The sequence below is a fragment of the Salarias fasciatus genome, assembly GCF_902148845.1.
Source record: "Salarias fasciatus chromosome 7 unlocalized genomic scaffold, fSalaFa1.1 super_scaffold_4, whole genome shotgun sequence".
NCBI lineage: Eukaryota > Metazoa > Chordata > Actinopteri > Blenniiformes > Blenniidae > Salarias > Salarias fasciatus.
The window spans coordinates 1,981,052-2,001,781 of NW_021941229.1; the positions used below are offsets into that span (position 1 = coordinate 1,981,052).

General features: G+C 50.8%; 1 protein-coding gene across 1 annotated transcript; it reads right to left on the bottom strand.

Annotated features, from left to right (window-relative positions):
• Window positions 1-754: 754 nt before the first annotated feature.
• ermp1 (endoplasmic reticulum metallopeptidase 1) lies at window positions 755-20,519 on the bottom strand. The gene is made up of 16 exons (XM_030085667.1): window positions 20,144-20,519; window positions 16,921-17,225; window positions 13,803-13,930; window positions 13,484-13,589; window positions 12,689-12,835; window positions 12,490-12,582; window positions 10,114-10,326; window positions 9,786-10,006; window positions 8,496-8,670; window positions 8,201-8,391; window positions 7,943-8,095; window positions 7,752-7,836; window positions 7,536-7,653; window positions 7,333-7,448; window positions 6,875-7,038; window positions 755-4,599 (listed from the first exon to the last, which is right to left on the bottom strand). Exons 1-16 carry the CDS (start codon window positions 20,416-20,418, stop codon window positions 4,423-4,425), a joined length of 2,667 nt encoding a protein of 888 aa, XP_029941527.1. The 5' UTR covers window positions 20,419-20,519; the 3' UTR covers window positions 755-4,422.
• Window positions 20,520-20,730: the final 211 nt, after the last annotated feature.

Consider the following 20,730-nt stretch of genomic DNA (forward strand, 5'->3'; position numbering starts at 1 on the left):
TGCAGCAAGCGTCATTCATCTGTACCAAGAGGACGGGTTCCAGGCAGGGACTCCTGTAATGTCTGCAGAATCCTCCATGTTTAGTATGCAGATTGTGGCCATATTATGTTTGGACACCCACAAGGAGTTGGATAAGACCGAGATGCCTTATTTGCAACAAATTTGGATTTGCCAACAACATCATAGAGTGGGTCAAAATACTGCACAGCATCTGGAAGTCTTGCATTTTAACCAACGGCCAGAGATCTAGTCCATCCACCCTGCAGCGAGGTGTCCACCAGGGGGACCCACTGCCCCCCTGCTGTTCAGCGAAGCCCCAGGTCCTCTGGCTCCTGGCATCAGAGGCCATCCACACATTCCAGGTCCTGGGCCTGGCAGTACAGAGACCTGTGTGACATTGTATGCAGACGATCTCCTTGTTTGTCGAGCTGAGCTCGATACCCATACGACTGGAATCTCTAAATTCCTTCAGGAGCATCTCTGGATACACAAACTGGAGAAAGAGTGAGTTTATGCCCTTAACAAAACAACTGACCCATGATTTTTTGACAAAAATTTCAGACCTTTATCTGGACTTCTGAGGGAATTCTGACATTGTTGCTTCAGAGTCTGAAAATTTATTTCATATTAAGTTCAAGTTAAACTGAAATACCTGAAGTCCTCTTCTGATGTCTCCACCTGTCTCTGAGTTCTAAATCCATGATTTCCCTTCTCTGGGTTTCCCTCCAAATGATGGAAGACGTGACGCTGCAGCCTGAATGTAAGAAGCATTTTAATTTCTGTACAAGTCCTAAATTAATTCAAGCATTTTTGCATAATGTAAAATCATCCTGCCAATCCGACACAGCGATACCCTGATCACCCGATCAACCCCAGACCGCTGGAGCGGAGCGTCCAGGCAGAAACGTCCGAGTCACCAGAACAACACACATCTTAAATAGAACAAGAACCAGATGCCCAGTGGAGACAAACAACAAAAAACAGACATTTTTAATATACAGGAACAAACAGAACATCCTCGACATTAAGACGTTTCAGTGTGTTTCTCTCCCGGAAAACAAAACCACACACACACACTCTTCAGTGCATTCAAATCAGTCAGTTTACGGTGAAAACGAGCGGGATCGACGTCGACCTGCAGCCCTGAAGAGGCTTCGTCTCGCGCGACCTTCAGGGAACTTCCAGTGCAGTTTGTGACCTCCGGGTGGCGCCGTCACAGCAGGTGGAGTCTGAGGGTGGATGAAGGAGAACCAGGCCCTGAAGGTTCAGAGGCTCTGGCTCCGCCTTGAAAGAGCAGCAGTCGGAACTCCGGCGTTCACAGCTTTTCTAGAGTTATGAAGACCAGAGAGCAAAGTCTCACTGGAGCCTGAACCTTTTGATTGAATTAGAGTCGTTTGGTGTACTTCAGATATGCCCAGTCAAGTAAAGGAGTTAGCCTCAAAGCTAACAGTCAAACTTCTCTTCAATTTCTCCACAAACTTCCTTTAAGACTGGCGCTTTCCTTGTTTGATGCTAGCTTCAATGCTAACATCTCTTTCTTTCATTTTATAGTCAGGAAGCAAAACACGGACGTGTGTTTATGCGAGAAAAGCTCCAGTGTGTTAGCCTCTTCCTGAAACTGTCTTTTAGGTCTGTTAATCCAAACACCACCACGGCTGACACCATTCCCAACGTATGCTAGGTTAGAACAGAAACCCACCAGAGTCAAACCGTTAGCCGAACATCAGTCTGTAATCCCACCTGTCGCCACCAGGTGGTGTTGTGAGTCAGTCCACGACTTCCTGATTGTTCAATTAAATTCAAATGTCAGAAAACTTCTAAGAACATCTCAACAACACGGAGCCAGCTAGCGGCTGAGCCTGTGTTCTCCTCAGGAGATTTAATTCTTCACGTCACAGTGAAACAGAAGCAGTTTCCTGGAAAAGTGTCCTGAAAGTCGATACTTTCTGCATTCTGAGCAACGGCGCCACCTGGAGAGAAAACTGAACCAAGAAGCATTTGATGAGCTGAGCAGACTGAAACTAAGACGTGTCTGGATGCTAGCAGGAGTTAGCGGCTAGATGCTAGCTCCTGCTAGCTCGTGGGCTTTCCTCCCCGCAGCGAGGAGCCGTTTCACCGTCACGGCCGACACGGCCGTTCGCTTCACAGCAGATATAAATAAACCGTTAATCTCTCACCATCGTCTCGCAGCTCAACCAAAAGTTAGAAAAATATTAATTTGCATCATTAATAAAGTCTTTTTCTCTCATCAGACAGCTCCTTTAAATCCGCTCCTCTGGAATATATTGCTTCACTTTGAAAAAGACTGTTTTTACATTAATAAGATACATCTTTACTGGATAAAGTGTATTTTTTGTTTAATTATTACTATATTTTTGTGTAATTGTTACATTTCTGCACTAAAGCTTTTTACGGTTTTAATTCTTCTGGTTAAAATAAAATCAGCTCTAATCTATTTTTTTTCTAATAAAATAATCTACTCTTCACCTCTGCTTCATTATTTCTTCTCACAGATGAAGGATCATGCAGGGAACGGCGTTCCCACCAACCCTCAGACTACAGATCAGGGGTGTTCAACATGCGGCACGTGGACCAAATCCTGCCCAGAGTGGAACCGGAACCAGCTGCAGTTCCAAGCAGAACCACCTGATCTGTCGCAGCGTTTGGAAGCGAACGAAAACACGACGGAGACGCGTCGACGATTCGCCACTACGCCAATCCAGCTTCTTCACATTCTGGAAAAGTGCCAAAAAAAAAAAAAAAAAACTCAAGATTTTATCCTGTGGTTGTTTGAAAGATGTGGAGCTGAACCGAACAGGAGCATCATGGGACGCCGCCTCTGGAGAAACGCGGTGCGGCGTGGCACTTCAGAGCGTTAAGACCACTGAGACGTTTGTGTCCACCACAGTAAACAGGTTGTGCATCTTTGGAAGCGATGCTTTAAGGCCTCCTCTCCAGCGACTCCTCGAACGGACAACACGGATCAGGACGGGCGCGACACGGGGTGGACGGACGCCGCTTCAGCTCCGGCGAGGCCAGCGGGGGTCAGGGTGGGGTGGGGGGGGGGGTGGTTAATGGAGCTGGCAGAATGTGACTTGTATGTCTGTAAATGTCCTAACTTCCACCTCTGTCCATCAGTCAGGACTCACAGTTTATAGCCTGCAAGCCCAGACTGAGGGTGAAAAAACCCACCTCTCAAAAGAGCCGCTGTGCTCCTGAATCACTTCGGGAAGGTTTTTGTTCTCCTGCTGCAACAGAACATGTTCATCCCTTCCGTTGAGGGTTCTCTGCCCTCATTTTCGACTGGCAGGACAGGTCTGGGTCCTGTAGATGTGTGCTGCTTTTCAATACACTATGAAAAGCTCACACATTATAACAGGAATCAAGATATAACTGAGCCTGCAAGTCCCGATCGAGGGCAAAAACCCAACAATTTGAACAAAACACTACAGGAAGGAGACAGAGACAAAACTGAGGGTGTGAAGAGTGGATTTCCAGTCCCATCTGCTGAGGGATAAATCCCACTCTCAGTGTGTCACTGCCCTCTACAAAGACTGGCAGGCTCACTCAATAAAAACATGTTAAATCCTTTATGAGGCAATTTTTGACGACGTTTCTATAAACAGAGATTTTGTTGCCCTCAGGCCAGACTCACAGGATGCCCTCTGTCAGGCGTGTGAACACTGTTAAGACTTTAAGACTGAAAGGTATGAGGCTGAAAATGCCTGCCAGTCTTCAAACTGGGCAAAAAAGAAAAAAATCTCTTGTTGCAGGAGAGCAAAATGTAATGGAGATTTACAGAACACACACACACACACGCACGCACGCACACGCACGCACACACACACACACACACACACACACCCTGCTGTAGATACTTAGTGCATGTTGATGAGACGTGTTAAAGCTTCCAGTTGAAGGAGGATCAGCTGGACTGATCCAGATGTTCAGTCAGGATGTTTCCTGACAGATCGGTGGTAGAGTGGTGTTAGCCGGGGGTGGAGGGGGGGTAGAGGGGGTCCAGTGGCGGTCTGAGTGGTTTGATATGCAGAGAGCAGAGGGGGAGGGGGTCCATGCGATGCTCATCATTCAGGGGAGGGGGTTAAGTAAAGCAAAGGCACAAAAGATCAAGTAGAAAATAACAGAAGCCCCTGGTTTCTCTGGCTCGCCGCCGTTCGAGCCCACCGGTCAGCTCGCCTCCCGGCACAGTGATGGGGGGTCTCTCAGACAGTGTCAGTGTGTGTGTGTGTGTGTGTGTGTGTGTGTGTGTGTGTGTGTGTGTGTGTGTGTGTGTGTGTGTGTGTGTGTGTGTGTGTGTGTGTGTGTGTGAGACAAAAGGCAGCAGGTCCGGTCCTCAGTATTGTTCCTGTGGGCGGAGCCTGAAAGCGGTGCCGGGGCCCTCCCCCGGGAAGCTCCGCCCCCTCAGTACCGGTACATGTCATAGGTGCTGACCCAGGACGAGGGGAAAGACCAGGGGGGAAACCTGCGGAGGATTTCCTCCAGCTGAGCAGTCCTCCGGTTCTCCCCGAAGAAATAGTGGGAGGAGATGGCGACGGAGATCATCCCCTCTGGACCGGACGGGTCTGGATCCGCAGGAGGCTGCAGGGACAGAACCACACAGTGGAGGACAGGCAACGGAAACAGCAAATACACAGCTATCACTACCACTACAGCGCCCGCTACCGCTAAAACTACAGCTATCGCTACCACTACAGCGCCCGCTACCGCTAAAACTGTCTGTCTGTGGTAGACAGATATCGCTACCACTATCTGTCTGCAGATAGTGGTAGCGATAGTGTAGTGGACACTATCGCTACCACTACAGCCCCCGCTACCGCTAAAACTACAGGTATCACTACCACTACAGCCACCGCTACCGCTAAAACTACAGCTATCACTACAGCTGTCACTACCACTACAGCCGCCACTACCGCTAAAACTACAGCACCACTACAGCCACCGCTAAAACTACAGCTATCACTACCACTACAGCCACCGCTACCGCTAAAACTACAGCTATCGCTACCACTACAGCCACCGCTACCAATAAAACTACAGCTATCGCTACCACTACAGCCCCCGCTACCGCTAAAACTACAGGTATCACTACCACTACAGCCACCGCTACCGCTAAAACTACAGCTATCACTACAGCTGTCACTACCACTACAGCCCCCACTACCGCTAAAACTACAGCACCACTACAGCCACCGCTAAAACTACAGCTATCAATACCACTACAGCCACCGCTACCGCTAAAACTACAGCTATCGCTACCACTACAGCCACCACTAAAACTACAGCTATCGCTACCACTATAGCCACCGCTAAAACTGCAGCTATCGCTACCACTACAGCCACCACTAAAACTACAGCTATCGCTACCACTATAGCCACCGCTAAAACTACAGCTATCGCTACCACTACAGCCCCCACTACCGCTAAAACTACAGCTATCACTACCACTACAGCCACCGCTACCGCTAAAACTACAGCTATCGCTACCACTACAGTCACCGCTAAAACTACAGGTATCGCTACCACTACAGCCACCGCTAAAACTACAGCTATCACTACCACTACAGCCCCCGCTACCGCTAAAACTACAGCTATCGCTACCACTACAGCCCCCGCTACCGCTAAAACTACAGCTATCGCTACCACTACAGCCCCCGCTACCGCTAAAACTACAGCACCACTACAGTCACCGCTAAAACTACAGCTATCGCTACCACTACAGCCCCCGCTACCGCTAAATCTACAGCACCACTACAGTCACCGCTAAAACTACAGCTATCGCTACCACTACAGCCACAGCCACCGCTAAAACTACAGCTATCACTACCACTACAGCCCCCGCTACCGCTAAAACTACAGCTATCGCTACCACTACAGCCCCCACCAACGGAAAAACTACAGCTATCACTACTACTACAGCCACCGCTACCGCTAAAACTACAGCTATCGCTACCGCTAAAACTACAGCTATCGCTACCACTACAGCCACCGCTAAAACTACAGCTATCGCTACCACTACAGCCACAGCCACCGCTAAAACTACAGCTATCACTACCACTATAGCCCCCGCTACCGCTAAAACTACAGCTATCGCTACCACTACAGCCCCCGCTACCGCTAAAACTACAGCTATCGCTACCACTACAGCCACCGCTACCGCTAAAACTACAGCTATCGCTACCACTACAGCCCCCGCTACTGCTAAAACTACAGCTATCGCTACCACTACAGCCCCCGCTACTGCTAAAACTACAGCTATCGCTACCACTACAGCCCCCGCTACTGCTAAAACTACAGCTATCACTACCACTACGGCCACCGCTAAAACTACAGCTATTGCTACCACTACAGCCACCGCTAAAACTACAGCTATCGCTACCACTACAGCCACCGCTAAAACTACAGCTATCGCTACCACTACAGCCACAGCCACCGCTAAAACTACAGCTATCGCTACCACTACAGCCCCCACTACCGCTAAAACTACAGCTATCGCTACCACTACAGCCACCGCTAAAACTACAGCTATCGCTACCACTACAGCCACCGCTACCGCTAAAACTACAGCTATCGCTACCACTACAGCTACTACCGGTAAGAACTACCGCTACTGTTACTGCTAAAGCTACTAGAGCTAGAACAACAACGACTGCTACAGCTTCCAGTTCCCCTTCCAGCCACCACTACCACCACGCTGTCGCTGCAGCCACTGCTGCCAAGACCACCATCACTACCCCTGCAGCTACCGCGCAGTGACGGTTCCTTCCCGACGTTTTTCTGTTGTTCTCAGAGAGTTTCACATTTCCACAGCCGCGGTGTGACTCCCTGAATGCAACAGGAGCTGGGGACGCCGTACCCGGATCTCGAACCAGAAGGTCCAGGTGGGGGCGTTGAGTCCGTGAGAGTAGAAGACGAAGTACTCCCCACTCAGGTCGAACCGGGGCGTCCCGTCCCCGAACGACCACGAGGACAGGCTGGAGCCCCGGTGAGGCATCAGGTACAGCGACATGTGGCTGGGACCTGCAGCAGAACACACACACACACACACACACACACACACACACACACACACACACACACACACACACACACACACACACACACACACACAGCAAATAACATTGTTTTTATGTTGAGATTTCAGTCATGCCCAGCAGTGATGGTTTGGTTTTGTGAAAATAGACATTTCCATCATGGACACTGTAAACTTTAAAGGTTAACTTCAAAGGTTAATATGGGACTTTTTTCCTCTCATCCTCCTTTTTACCAAACATTCATCCTTTCAGTTCATCAGTTTCCCTCCCAGCTGCTGACCTTTGACACTGAAGGTCATCTTGACCGTCCCCCAGGCCGTCTCCTCTCTGGACAGCAGGCTGAAGTCCACTGGGGAGCTGGGAGACACCTCGGCAGCAGGGAGGTACCAGTTCTTCCTGAAACACACCAGAAGGCCCGGTTCAGCACCTCGCTGCCCCGGGACCCCACCAGGCCTCAGAACCGTCCCGCCGGGAGGAACTGACTTGCTGAGGAACTTGACGGGCAGGAACCAGGGGAAGCCGCAGAAGGGCCGGTCCTCGCGGCAGCGCGTGCGCACGCTGTCGTTGATCTCTGGGATGTGGGGCGTGATGTGCTGGATGGCTGCGTTCAGAGGACACACACACACACACACACACACACAGAGTGAGACACGGGAACCCGGTCCGCCCCAGGACGTCCAGCCGTCTGTGAACCCGGACCTGTGAAGTCGAAGCTGTTGATCCAGAGCCCCGAGTCGCGGCTCTCTACCTCCCCCTGCAGGCCGTGGAAGGTCCGGGTGGTGTGCTGCAGGACGGCGGAAGGACCAGACTGTAACGGCACTGCCGTGTGTGTGTGTGTGTGTGTGTGTGTGTGTGTGTGTGTGTGTGTGTGTGTGTGTGTGTGTGTGGACCTGCAGGAAGACCCTCTTGGGCCGCGGGCTGTCTGGACTGCCTGAGTAGGGGAAGAAGAGTCCGCAGGACACCAGCAGGAACATGAGGAGGAAGACGGAGCCGAGGCCGGTCAGGATCCATTTGGTGCTCCGGACCAGGTAGATGAAGTGCAGCTGAGAGACGGGGAGACCGCTCGTCGTCATGGCAACACAAAGCCAACACTGCCGCCGTTCACCGGGAACGCCGGGAGGAACCATCTTCACTCTGGCGATACTCACGAAGAAGGAGGAGAGGAAGATGGTTGCCAGGGTGACCAGGGAGGCCATCACCACCTCGGGCGGGATCTCGGTGCCGCTGCGGCCCATGATGGGCGTGAAGATCTCGAACACCACCCAGATCAGGAACATGAAGTGGATGTAGGGCGGCGCCAGGCCCAGCAGGTAGAGGACGCTGTACTTCACCGACGCGCCTGCAACACAGGAGGAGCGTCTGGGCGGAGGACCAGGGGTCTGGAGGCGGCGGGGCGAGAGGGGCGGGGCCGGACGGGGCCAGGCGGGGCGGGGCCGGACTCACCTCTGTGTTTGAACTCCTGCGCCAGCAGCAGCCGGGCGGCCAGCGGGAAGGACACCATCAGCATGGGGACGTAGGCGGAGCACAGCCCCCGCTGGGTCAGCCACACCAGGCTGCAGCACCACAGCAGCAGGCTGACGTCCAGGAACAGGTCGCCCAGCTCCACCAGGCGCACGCCCTGCACACACACACACACACACACACACACACACACACACACACACACACACACACACACACACACACAGCTCAGAGTGTGTGAGGACGGACACACTGCCTCCAACACTCCCCTGTGTGTTTGAGTCGCGTTGCTTCACAGCAGCATCGTCTGTTTATCAAGTTTTTACATAAAGTTTGTCATTTTGATTCCTTCAGTAGTTTTGCATCTTTTTATCACATTTTCGTGCCTTTTTTCTTCTTTTAATCCTGTCTGTGTATCATCTGTCATGATCTAGTTTTAGTCATTTCTTTGTATATTAACATGTTTGTGTGTTGATTAAAAGAGGTTTAGTGTCTTTTTATCATGATTTTGTCAGACTTTGCAGTAATTTTCCATATTTTCACGTCTTTGCTTCAGTTTATAGTCCTTTTGTGTCTTTATCATGTTCTTGTGTTACTTCCCAATCACTGCTTGTTTCCATTGTGTTGTTGTGTTTCTGTCACGGTGTTGTGTCAGTCTGCTGTTTTTTTCCAACATTAATATTTAAATCTCCGGCTGCAATGAAGCACTTTGTGTGTGACATGACTGCGTTTTGACTGATTATTTTCTTGACAGCTGGGACCAATTAATGAATGGTACTAGATGTTCTCGTTAAAGTGAATTTCACTGAAACGGATTATTTCGTGCATATGGCTTTTTTCGCATCGTCTCCTGATGGAGACTGGTTTTAACTCGAGAACCCGAGCTGCTGTGAATCAAACGTTTCACTGACAACCCTGGAAATTCACCGTCCGAACGCCCCAACAGGAAGCTTCAACAAAGAGAGGCTCCAAAACGACTAAATTTAGAGCAGGATCCAAACGCAGCCGCACGGCGTCGGAGAGGCTTCCCTCTTCCTCCAGCAGGAAGTGATTCTTCACGGAGACACCAGCAGCTTCCTGTCCTCTGTGGGCAGAGCTGGTTGGAGGAGACGCTGCTGTCTCCATGAGGAAACCAGCTGATCTGTCCCCGTCAGCAGGTACAGCTTCGTTAAGGCGTTATGTAATCTGGGTCAAAGGTCACGTTCAGCCGTTCTGCTGGGGTTTCAGTGTGACGTTGATGAAAAGTGTGTGATGAAGATGGCCGTCACTCACGCCGTAGTAGAGGTTTTTGGCCAGCGTGTGGACCAGCAGCATCTTGCCGGCGGCGGCGGCGCCGTACAGGCAGACGGCGGCGTAGAAGTGGTTGTACCAGAACATGGAGCGGCCCAGCAGCGTGACGAGCAGCGCCACGATCAGCACCGACAGCAGCGTGACCAGCCAGCTGAGCAGCGCCACGCCCGTGGCGCAGGCCAGCTGCCGCACGTAGCGCCCCCCTGCCACACACACCACACACACACACACACACACACACACCCCGTTTCAGCGCTCTGAGCCGCGCCGCCGCAGGTCTGGAACTCGCGAGGCGCCCGGCGCCGCTCACCGCCGTTCCCGGGCAGGGACGCCTTCCGGGCCAGGTAGAGGAAGGTGGCGGCCGCCACCAGGTAGTTGAGGATGGTGCCGACGCGGGCCGGGTACGCCACCACCACCACGCCCAGCACGTCGAAGAACACCATGTTGCCGTGGCGATACTCGGAGGAGTCGGCCAGCTTCTCCGACATGACCAGGTGCTTCAGCACCGCCAGGATGTTGTCGCCTGGGAACAGGAAGTGAGGACAGCCGGATGAGAGACCACGGGGAGGCGCGGCGGTGCGGTGGTGCAGTGGTTAGCACTGACATGTTCCCACAGTCACCTATAAAGAATTGATGATTGGCGGCTCAGAGCAAACAAGATGTACATGTTGAGGTTTTTGTAAAAACAAAGTGTGTTTTCTGTACTTCAGGGTTACTCTGCTCTCATTTTACTGCTGGAGATTCACATGTGACCTTTGACCTGACAGGAGTTTGATAAAGCTGCTGAGGCCTCACGTCAGCAGTGAGGGCAGAGTGTGTGTGTGTGTGTGTGTGTGTGTGTGTGTGTGTGTGTGTGTGTGTGTGTGTGTGTGTGTGTGTGTGTGTGTGTGTGTGTGTGTCAGGAGGCCAACCCGTCACATGGAGTGGACTGTGATCAGGGATGACTCAGTTCATCCTCCACCCACACACACACACACACACACACACACAGGTTTGTATTTCTATCCTTGTGAGAACACTCATTGACATAATGCATTTCCTAGCCCCTAACCCTGACCCTTACCCTGACCCTAACCCAGACCACAACCCAGCCGAACCCTAAAGAAATGTTTTTGACCTTTGACTGTTTTCAGTAACAACAACATGGTCAAGAAAGCACCGTTTCTCTTCATTAGGACTGGAAAAAGGTCCCACCAGGCACATCGTGCAGGTTTTCCGATAGAAAAACGCGCACGCTCTCTCACACACACACACACACACACACACACACACACACACACACACACACACACACACACACACACACACACACACACACAAAACACAATATCTTGCTGGTGTCTTTATTATTACCTTAGATATTAAAGATAATATTACATCACTGGTCTTTCTCTAAAGCACGCCCTCCTCCACCGGGGGGCGCCGGAGAGCTGGAGAAGTCTGTCGTGGAGGAAGCCTTTTTCCAGCATTAAAAATTGATTCACTATTTTTATAGAAGTCATAAAATAATAATAGACAAAAAATAAACAACTCGTCTGTTGGAAAGAACATTTTTAGGCGGATTATTTTGAGGATTCCACTTTAAAGTGAAAACTGTGTTTTGGACGTGGGTTTACATGACGGGAGCCGCTGAAAACACAACTTAGAGAAAACACGGTTCAGCTTGGCTGCAGGGAGCGTTCTGCACATGCTCAGTAGAATCCAGTTCCACCCATTGCTCATGTTTACAGTGGATTAACACTGTTACAGCACCAGCTAGTGGACCACATGAGAACTGCAGGTCTTCCTGTCAACAGACACCATCTTCAACACGTGGCAGTGGAAACGCAAAACTTTCCTGAAACTGAAACACTGAAACGTCTTCATGTCAACAGCTTTCCTGCAAACGGAGCCTCGGTTTCTGCAGTCAAGATGATTTAAATAACATTTATAAGATGCATCTGAATAGTAATCAGATTACATGTAGGATTGGTATGAAGTGGTTAGTGTTGCTCAGGCCTTTTCTTCTCTATCTGGGCTGCTCTGCACACACACACACACACACACACACACACACACACACACACACACACACACACACAAAGCTCCATTGTTGCCCCTGCTGCCTCGCCGTCGCCTGACTGTAAACAAGTGAACAGGCTCTTGTTGTTGTTGCAGCTCATGATTCAGCTGCAGCTTCAGCCTCAACTTCAACCAGACCACAAGCCGACAGGAAACATTATCCTAGCAGGTCAGAGGTCAGAGGTCACGCGCAGCGTTCGGCGGTTTGACGGTCGTCTTCTGCTGTGAGGATCACTTCCTGCTGCAGAGCATCCTGTCTGCAGAGCAGGTTCGGCCAGACTGGAGCCTCCTGCGGGCCTGATTTGGCCCGCGGGTCTCATGTTTGACACCAATGCATGAATGTGATGTGAAGAGGGGTTCTGGGCGTCTGCCCCCCCCCCCCCCCCATCCGCCGCCGTGCTCTCAGACTATAAATACCTGCAGCCTCACATCCTGCTCTCTCTCTAATAATTCATGTCTGACGGCGACTCGCCGGAGCGGCCCGACCCGACCCGAAGATGCCAACAGCCTCGGCTCTTTAGTGCTGACGGCCCGCATTCTCTGCTAAGCAAGGCAAAACGTGTGTGTGTGTGTGTGTGTGTGTGTGTGTGTGTGTGTGTGTGTGTGTGTGTGTGTGTGTGTGTACCGGCTCTCTGGATGGAGTCGGTCAGGATCCGGTTGGCCGTGTCGTACTTGGTGTGGTAGATGAAGCCGTTCTCGATGAAGGCCAGGTCGATCCCTGGGGAGACCGGACACACACTTGACTCTCTGCGGTCGTACCGACACCCTGGAGGGGCAGCAGCAGTGTGTGTGTGTGTGTGTGTGTGTGTGTGTGTCCGCCTCACCCGGGATGTTCCCGTAGTCCCTGTAGATGCGGAAGTCGGTGTCGGAGGGGATGACGCCGCTCTGGAACACCTCCTGGCCCACCACCGAGGCGAAGGGGTGCTTGGCGGCGTGGACGTAGGCCTGGACCAGCCACGGGTTCTCCGGGCCTGCAGGGAGGAGCAGGAGCAGGGAGAAGGTGTTGTTGTTAGGTTGTCCCCTGACCTTTGATCTTCGTCTTATCACCGACCCTTCTCTCTGCCTCAGACTGTCTGTCCTCAGAGGGACGAGTCGGGACAGATCACATTCAACATCTGTCCTCACACGCTCTGCTTCCATGCTAAAGCTAACTCATCACCCAGAAGCCCCATGAAGGCTCCACTGGGTTCTTCATTCCAGGATCACTGTTTACAGATGGGCCATGGTATTTTATTTTTTATTTTATTTTAAAAAAGATTATTCACCACCTTCTTCTTTATTTGTCCCTCTGAAGGGACACATTCTGTCCTCGCTGCTTAAGAGTCCATATGGTGAAAGTGTTTCTCATCTCTCCACAGAGCCGATTGAAAGCCTGGTGTCACTGAGCACATGCAGCAGATCACGTCTAAAACAGCAGAAAACCAGCTTTATGAGTGGTTTTACAGGAAAAGCTGCACTTTGTTTCCTGGAAATCAAAGTGAACAGATTAGAGTGCTTCTCCTGCTCCGATGTGAAAAAAAGAGATTAAACTCTACTGGCGGTCGTGTGTGTGATCGGGCTGTTAGTGTAGAAGTGTTGCAGAGCGGACGGTCCGTCTCCCAGAGGGCCGGTCTGATCACCTGTCTGGAACACCACCTCCTTCCCCCCGACGCCGGCGGCCTCCAGGTTGATGAAGGCTCGGACCTGCTGGGCCCACGGGTGCTGCGTGATGAAGCCGTGGCTGCCCTGGAGACAGAGTGTCAAACATGAGGCCCGCGGGTCGGAACCGGGCCGCGACAGGCTCCAATTCGGCTCAACAAACCGTAAACACTTCAGAGGAAAGGTTGATTTTTCAACAGATTTACAAAAAGTATCATAAAAAAACAGACACTGAGAGCCGAGCTGAGACCCCAGATATGCTGCCATGAATGCTAGCTAGCTAGCATTAGCCTCCTGTACCTGCAGCACGTTCTCCTCGGCGCCGTTGAAGAGGAAGACGACGCCGTGGTGCAGAGGAGTGGACTGGTTGGCCAGAGCGTGGAGGACTTCCAGCATCACCGCACAGCTCACCGCATCGTCACTGGCACCTGCCGCACAGGGGAGTGTGTCAGGGTGTGTGTGTGTCAGGGTGTGTGTGTGTGTGTGTGTGTGTGTGTGTGTGTGTGTGTGTGTGTGTGTGTGTGCGCTCCAGGTTATCCTTCACATCAGCAACAAGCAGCAGGAATGTGTGTTGGCGGTGGCAGGGCGTGGGCCGGGTGGAGACATGTGAAGAATGCCACAAGCTGGGTAAGAAAACAGCTCCGCCCCCACCGCCGGACAAAGGAGAGGAACCGGGGGGGGGGGCAGAGCGGGGCATGTGACGGGGGCAGATTAGACAGGACGGAGGTGAGGGGACATACATGGACACATCATGTGCTCTGGCTTTCTGGACCCAGTCAGACTCCGGGCTCTGCTAATCCTGATCCCTCTCTGATCCCAGAGGCCGGGAAACCCATGACTGGGAGGTTCTACCTGGAGAACCGCCGGCTGGAGGGGGCCGTGCCCACGGAGACTTTGCTGCAACGCTCCAAAAACCCATGACTGCAGCCCGAGAAGAGGAGTGTTAGAGCTGCTGTCTCTCACGGATCGTCAGCAGCTCTTTCTCCTTCACCGTTACTTTTTGGAAGCTCCTGTTTACCTGAGGGTTACAGTTACACTCTGAGTTTAGTTGTTAGTGTTTTCAAGTGGAAAAACTAAACTTTAAGTACATTTTGGGCGACATCACAGCTCAGAACCGCTGGCAAGGCAACTTGAGTGTATTGTTCTGTGCAGTGTGTGTGTGTGTGTGTGTGTGTGTGTGTGTGTGTGTGTGTGTGTGTTGAACTGTTGGTTTCTCTCTAAAGTGACTGTTTTCACTGGAGCAGTGTGTAAATGGTTCCTGAGATGGAGCAACGTGTCAACAATGCTGAAGACAGCCAGTCTGGCCTGAAGCTTTTATTTTGATATTCCATCAATCTCTATTTTCCCTGATCTAAACCTGGAATATTCTTCACTTCTGCCACTTTCTCAGCTTGAATTTCTATTAAACTAAGAGTAAAAACTTTAAATTTGTCATCTTTGTGTCAGTAATTCTGAATGTTTAGGCTGATCTTTCTGTCCGGGTATCAAAGTATGCAGCAGCGTGTCTCAAAAACGTGTGAATGAATACAGTAGCTAAGATAACCCAACAGTGAAATTAAATGACATAATTTCATCCTTTCAGCTTTTAAAATCATGAACTTTAAAGAAAAAAAGAGTATATTTCATACGTTCTCATGTTTTTCTGATTTCTCTTTAAAGGAGAAGCCATAATAACACGGGAGAGCTTTCAGTTCACATGCTGAGTGAAGAACCTTCGTTTTCTCACTCTCTGATCTGCTCCTGTACTTCCCCGACCATCTGATTTAAGTCGGTTTTCTGTCTTTCCTCTCAGACTATGAGGTCTTAAACCTCCCAGAACAATGTCCAGCCTATTTTTACTCTCTGCTTCTTCCACCACATGAACAAATGCTTCAAATTCCTCAAAATCAAAGCCTTGGCAGGCGACACTGGACGTGAAAATGTGTGTGTATCTTCCTGGTCCACACCTCTTGAGTCAGTTTCCTGGAAGCAGTGGGTGAAGCCGTGTCCTCAACCAGCTGGAAACTGCTGGTTAAACCGGGGATTAGCTGGATTAGCAGCTGGTTAGGAGGTTTCCTCATAACCAGTGAATCCTGCACAGCAGCTCACTGCCTGTTCCTCACAGTGGCTCCTTGTTAAAAGCTCACTGTGGACGACTGTAATGGATGTTTCACAATCAGCCTGCGGCCGCCAGGCCACCTGAGCGTCACACAGCCTGGACCTCATGACAACTACTGTGACAGAATGTGAAAGTGGAGGAGGAGCTTCTGCTTCATTCATCTGCTGCTTTCTTCCACTTCACTTGACGGTTTTCACATCGAATGCGTCACAGTCCGTGTGTTTACATGACTTTTTTTTCCCTCTATTAATCAGAATAAAGTCTAATTCCGCTCTAAAATGACCATGTAAAAAATTATTCAGAGTTAAATTTAAATCCGAATAGACCCGGAGGGTTTATTCTCCTTTGGAAGTGGAATTATCTGCTAATTAAGCGGCTTCATTCTGCGCATGCTCTGTCGTGATGACGCAATTTTCCAAGATGGCGGCCCGAAATTCCTCGTTTCAACTCGTGTGGAGACGATTCATTTAACGGCAGTTTTAGAAGAATTGGATATAATGAAACAAGCGGATCGACGGGCACTTAACAACACGGATATTTTCAAAGCTGCAGTGTCAAAGTTAATCCAGAAACAAAAGCGAGAAAAACGCTGTTTACTTCCGGGAGACGTCAGAACGTCACGGCCGCCCCGTCCAATCAGAACGCTTCACAGAGAGAGGAGTTCATCCTTCGTTTTCCCCATGTAAACACGACGATCATGAACATAATTCTGAATTACTTAATTGAAAATAAACCAATTTGGATGTAGGTGGTTCTGCTGGAGAACAACATGAACAACAGTGTGCATCCCTGATTCTCAACCATACATGTTGCCATGGTGACGATGATCTACTGCTATTATGCTAGCAGACACTGAAAAACCTGTAAAAACGACCAGGTTTCAATGATATCCTTTACCTGTTAGCTTTGGCTAAAGCTAGCGGTTTCTGCTCGAATCCACCGACCAGTTGCCATAGTGACAACAATAAAACCAAGTCCGAGGTTCGCTGTCTTGGCAACTTGCTTGTACAGATCAGGACTGTGACGATCCGTGGCTAGCTTGTGTAGCAGTTTGTGCTCGAGCTGACTTTGTAGTTGCCATGGTTACTCAACACTAGCAGATGAAGGCAGAACAGACTCTTTGTTGTCATGGTGATAAACCTGTGAGTCCAGGATCCGACTGTCTGGTTCCTAGGTTTGCTGTGTGTTCAAATAAGACTCACTAGTTGCCATGGCTACAATATAAAACCCGTGTTTTAGCCCCGACTTGTGTTGCCACAGTGAGAACAGTGTGACCGGCTGTGACTTCGGACCCCGAGCGGCCCCGGAGCGCCGCCACACCTGGACTGTTGGCCACCGTGTCGAAGTGGCAGTTGGCCAGCATGAGGTGCTGGGCGCCGCCCCGGGGCTCCAGCCGCACGGCCACGTTGGTGACGCGGTCGTAGTAGCTGGTGAAGCCTCCCAGGAAGTCGATGGAGAAGGTGCCGGTGGGGCGCTGCACGTCCACCGTCAGCCGGTGGGGGCCCGCCGCCGCCTCCGCCCGGATGCCCTCGATCTGCTCCAGCAGGTAGCCCACCGTCAGCACCTCGTTCTCCTGGCTGCCCACCGGGCGGGGGCCCACGCTGGTGATCCGCTCCAGGTGGCGTCTGCAGAAAACACAGACTGAGCATCAGCCACAACATTACGACCGCCTGCTAACAGCGTGAAGGCCTCTCTTCTTCTGCTGAAACAGAGCCTGGACTCTGCTGCAGCTGCTAACGGGCGCCGCCGTGTTTCACATCAGCTTCTCAGCAGAAGATTCTCCCAGTCCCGGAGCTTTGACCTCCCGTGACCCTGCTATAACGTTATGGCTCATCAAAGTCAGCTACCTTGGATAAAGATCCACATTAACTAAATTAATCATGCTTCATCCATCCCCTTGGGGAAGTTCCTTTATTCCTCTGCACTGACCGCTCTGAGGGGGGTCAAAGGTCATACGCAGGGATCAGCCATCTGCTGTGGGATGTGAAACTGTAAACTCATGATCCCAAAACCACTTCCTGACCTCAAGGCCAAAGCTTGCTCTTCAGGTTCCAGACAGTAGAATGAAGCTGGTCCTGAAAGAGCCTCCCTCCACTCCCTCCTCCCAGAGACCTTTGCACTGATCAAGATGTAAGAGTACAGACTGAGGCCGTCTTCCCCTCTGACAGCAGATCTCTATCAGTAGAACAGTGTCAGCAGCAGCGATGGTAGATCCGGTTTGGAGCAGAGCTGTGCAACGCGTTTCAGAGCGCACCAGTAAAATACAGCCATAATTAACTTAAATTTATTTAACTTTATAGTTTTTCTTTTGCTGTGTTGAATGTTGAAAATGTCTATATTTTTATAAAACCAGCCAATTAACCAGCAATGCCAACAGGCAGCAATGCTTCAGCTCAGCAGGAAATCAGGCCCAAACACCCAGATGTGCCAAAAGCAGCAGAGCAGAAAACAGATTCTTTTACTCGTCTCCTGCAGAAGCTGCTGGTGTTGGCTCCAGCTGTTCAACAGTGAGGAAGAACACCCGATCACACCCGTCTGCTTCACGCACCTGTCAAAACACAGCTGATCGTTACTGCAAGCTGTGAAATTCTCTGATCACAAAGGACTGACTGAACTCCAACAATCGATACCTCCATGGAGGTCAAACGAATTCAGACGAAGTCTAATCTGGATTTTCACCAGACTGATGATATCGGCGCTGGCGTCCAGAGAAGCTCGCAGCAGGCCGGAGTGGTTTCTGCACCGAGCCGCCAAATGATGGCAAATCCCACAAGGCGGCACGTTTGGGAAGCAGGACGGCGGACCGGCGGACCGGCTGACCCGACGGGCCGGTCTAATCCCCGCAGCCCTCCTTCTCCCACCATCTGACTGCCTCTAATCCCAGCAGCCAGGCAGCTGGATTTATGAGGGGCTCGTTTGAAACGGACATGCTGCAGCACTGAGAATGAGTCGATCGGCCTGGATCTGCGCTGGGAGGACCGTACAGCTGATCACCCTGATTCTGACTGATCACACTGAGGGTCTCTTCAATCACCTGATTCAGGATTTAGCTCCAGTGTTGTCGCAGCTGAGGGCTTCAGATTGCCCTGATTCTCAAGTTAAAACATCTAAAAATCAAAGGTCGCCACATTATGACTGTTTAAAGCTTTATATTTAATGATCATTTCATATCTTATCTAATCTTGCTGGATTAATCTTAATTAATGTCATTAGTCTTTTCCCATCTCTGACATATTTACACTTCATACAATCGTTTCTGTCACCCTCTTCTCAGATTACAGCTTCAGTCGAATTACACGGCTCTGGCGTGTTCTGCACGGTGGCGTCCTGCTCGGCTCGGCACTGCCATGAAAATCCCGGTTTGAGTCCAGGCACGCCGTTCTCAGTGTGGAACTGCATGTTGTCCCTGGGCCTGCAGCAGCTTTCTCCAGGTATTCTGCTTTCTTTCCTCCCACAGTGCAAAAAGCAGTGTTTGAGCTGAAGTGGTGACTCTGTTGCACGTGAACATGCACGTGACACTGCCTTTTGCTTCGTGGAACACTTGAAGACTATAGTTTGGTTTGTTTTGCAGATCGTGTTTTGATAAAAGACATTTCATGCAGGTGACAAAGGCAGAGACATTACATGAGGCTGAAAAGGCAAAAAATGTGAACATTTACTGAGTATTTCAGCCAACAAGACTACTTTAACGCTTTCATTACTAGAGTACAAACTACCTGCGGAAAGCATGGAATTAAAGTATTAAACAAACTACCAGAACAAAGCATGGGATGTCTATGCATTATCAATAAACTAAAATCAGAAAGTATGGAATTTAATTTATATGTATAAACAAACTACCCACAGAAAACATGGAATTTGTGTGTTTTAAACAAACTCACTGAGAAAGCATGGAATTTGTCTGTTATAAACAAACTACCTGCAGAAAGCATGGAACTTCTATGTACTGGAAACAACTAGCACCAGAAAGCATCGACTTTCTATGCATTATAAAGAAACTATCTTCAGAAAACATGGAATTTGTGTGTTATAAACAAACTACCAGCAGAGAACATTGCTTTTTTGAGGGGATTATAAACAATAAACCAGCATAAAATATGGAATATGTCTGTTATAAACAAACTACCTGCAGAAAGCCTGGACTTTCTAAGTATTATAAAGAAACTACCAGCAGAAAACATGGGATTTTTGGTTATAGACAATGTACTTGCAGAAAGCATGGACTTTCTTGGGGGGGCTATAAACTGCAGAGGGAGGGGGTCCCCTCCGGAGGGGCAGGTGGGGGTGCAGGTGGAGGTGAAGGTGGAGGTGCAGGTGGAGGTGGAGGTGGAGGTGCAGGTGGAGGTGGAGGTGGGGGTGCAGGTGGAGGTGGAGGTGGGGGTGGGGCAGGCGGAGGTGCAGGTGGGCCCGGAAGAGACACCCGGCAGTGGTTTCCAGGCAGGTCCGGTTGCCAAACTGGAGGAAAGGTTAGCCGGAGCTCCGCCGCCGGGACGCTTCCGCGGCGCGTCCCCGTCCCCGTCCCCGGGATGGAGGCTGCGCTCACCTGGCCCTGGCCGCGTTGAACTCTCCGGTCGGAGTCCCGATGACGAGCTGCTGCAGCGACAGATGAACCAGAGCCCACAGCAGCAGGATGAAGAGCGCCAGCAGCGCGGCTGCCAGCCCTTCCCGCAGCGGCTGCAGCCTCACTTCGGGCTTCCTCTTCGGGTCACCGCTGTAGCCGTTGTTCCCGCACCGGTCCCGGGCTCCGTCCGCCTCCGGGGCCCCGTACGGCTGCGTCCCGTACGGCTTTATTCTCCGGACCGTGGTGTCGCTCTCCATTTTCCGAGGCAGCGGCTCATCGGCAGCGGCTGAAAGAGAAAGAGCAGCGGGGAGACTCTGGCGAGAGACGCTGCTTCGCGTTTTCACCGCTCCGAACTACGGAGAGCAGCGAGGGACACTCCGGAGCGGGAGGAGGGGAGGGGGGAAACAGACCAGGGAACGGCAGGACTGTACTTTCTGTTGGATTTTAAATACGAATGTGTATAAACCTGTTATAAATCTTTATATGTGCAATAAGGAAATGTCATTAAAAAGTAAGAGAAGTTTAAAAAAGTGAAAAAGTGAGATAGCATTTGGTTAGCACTAAAGAAG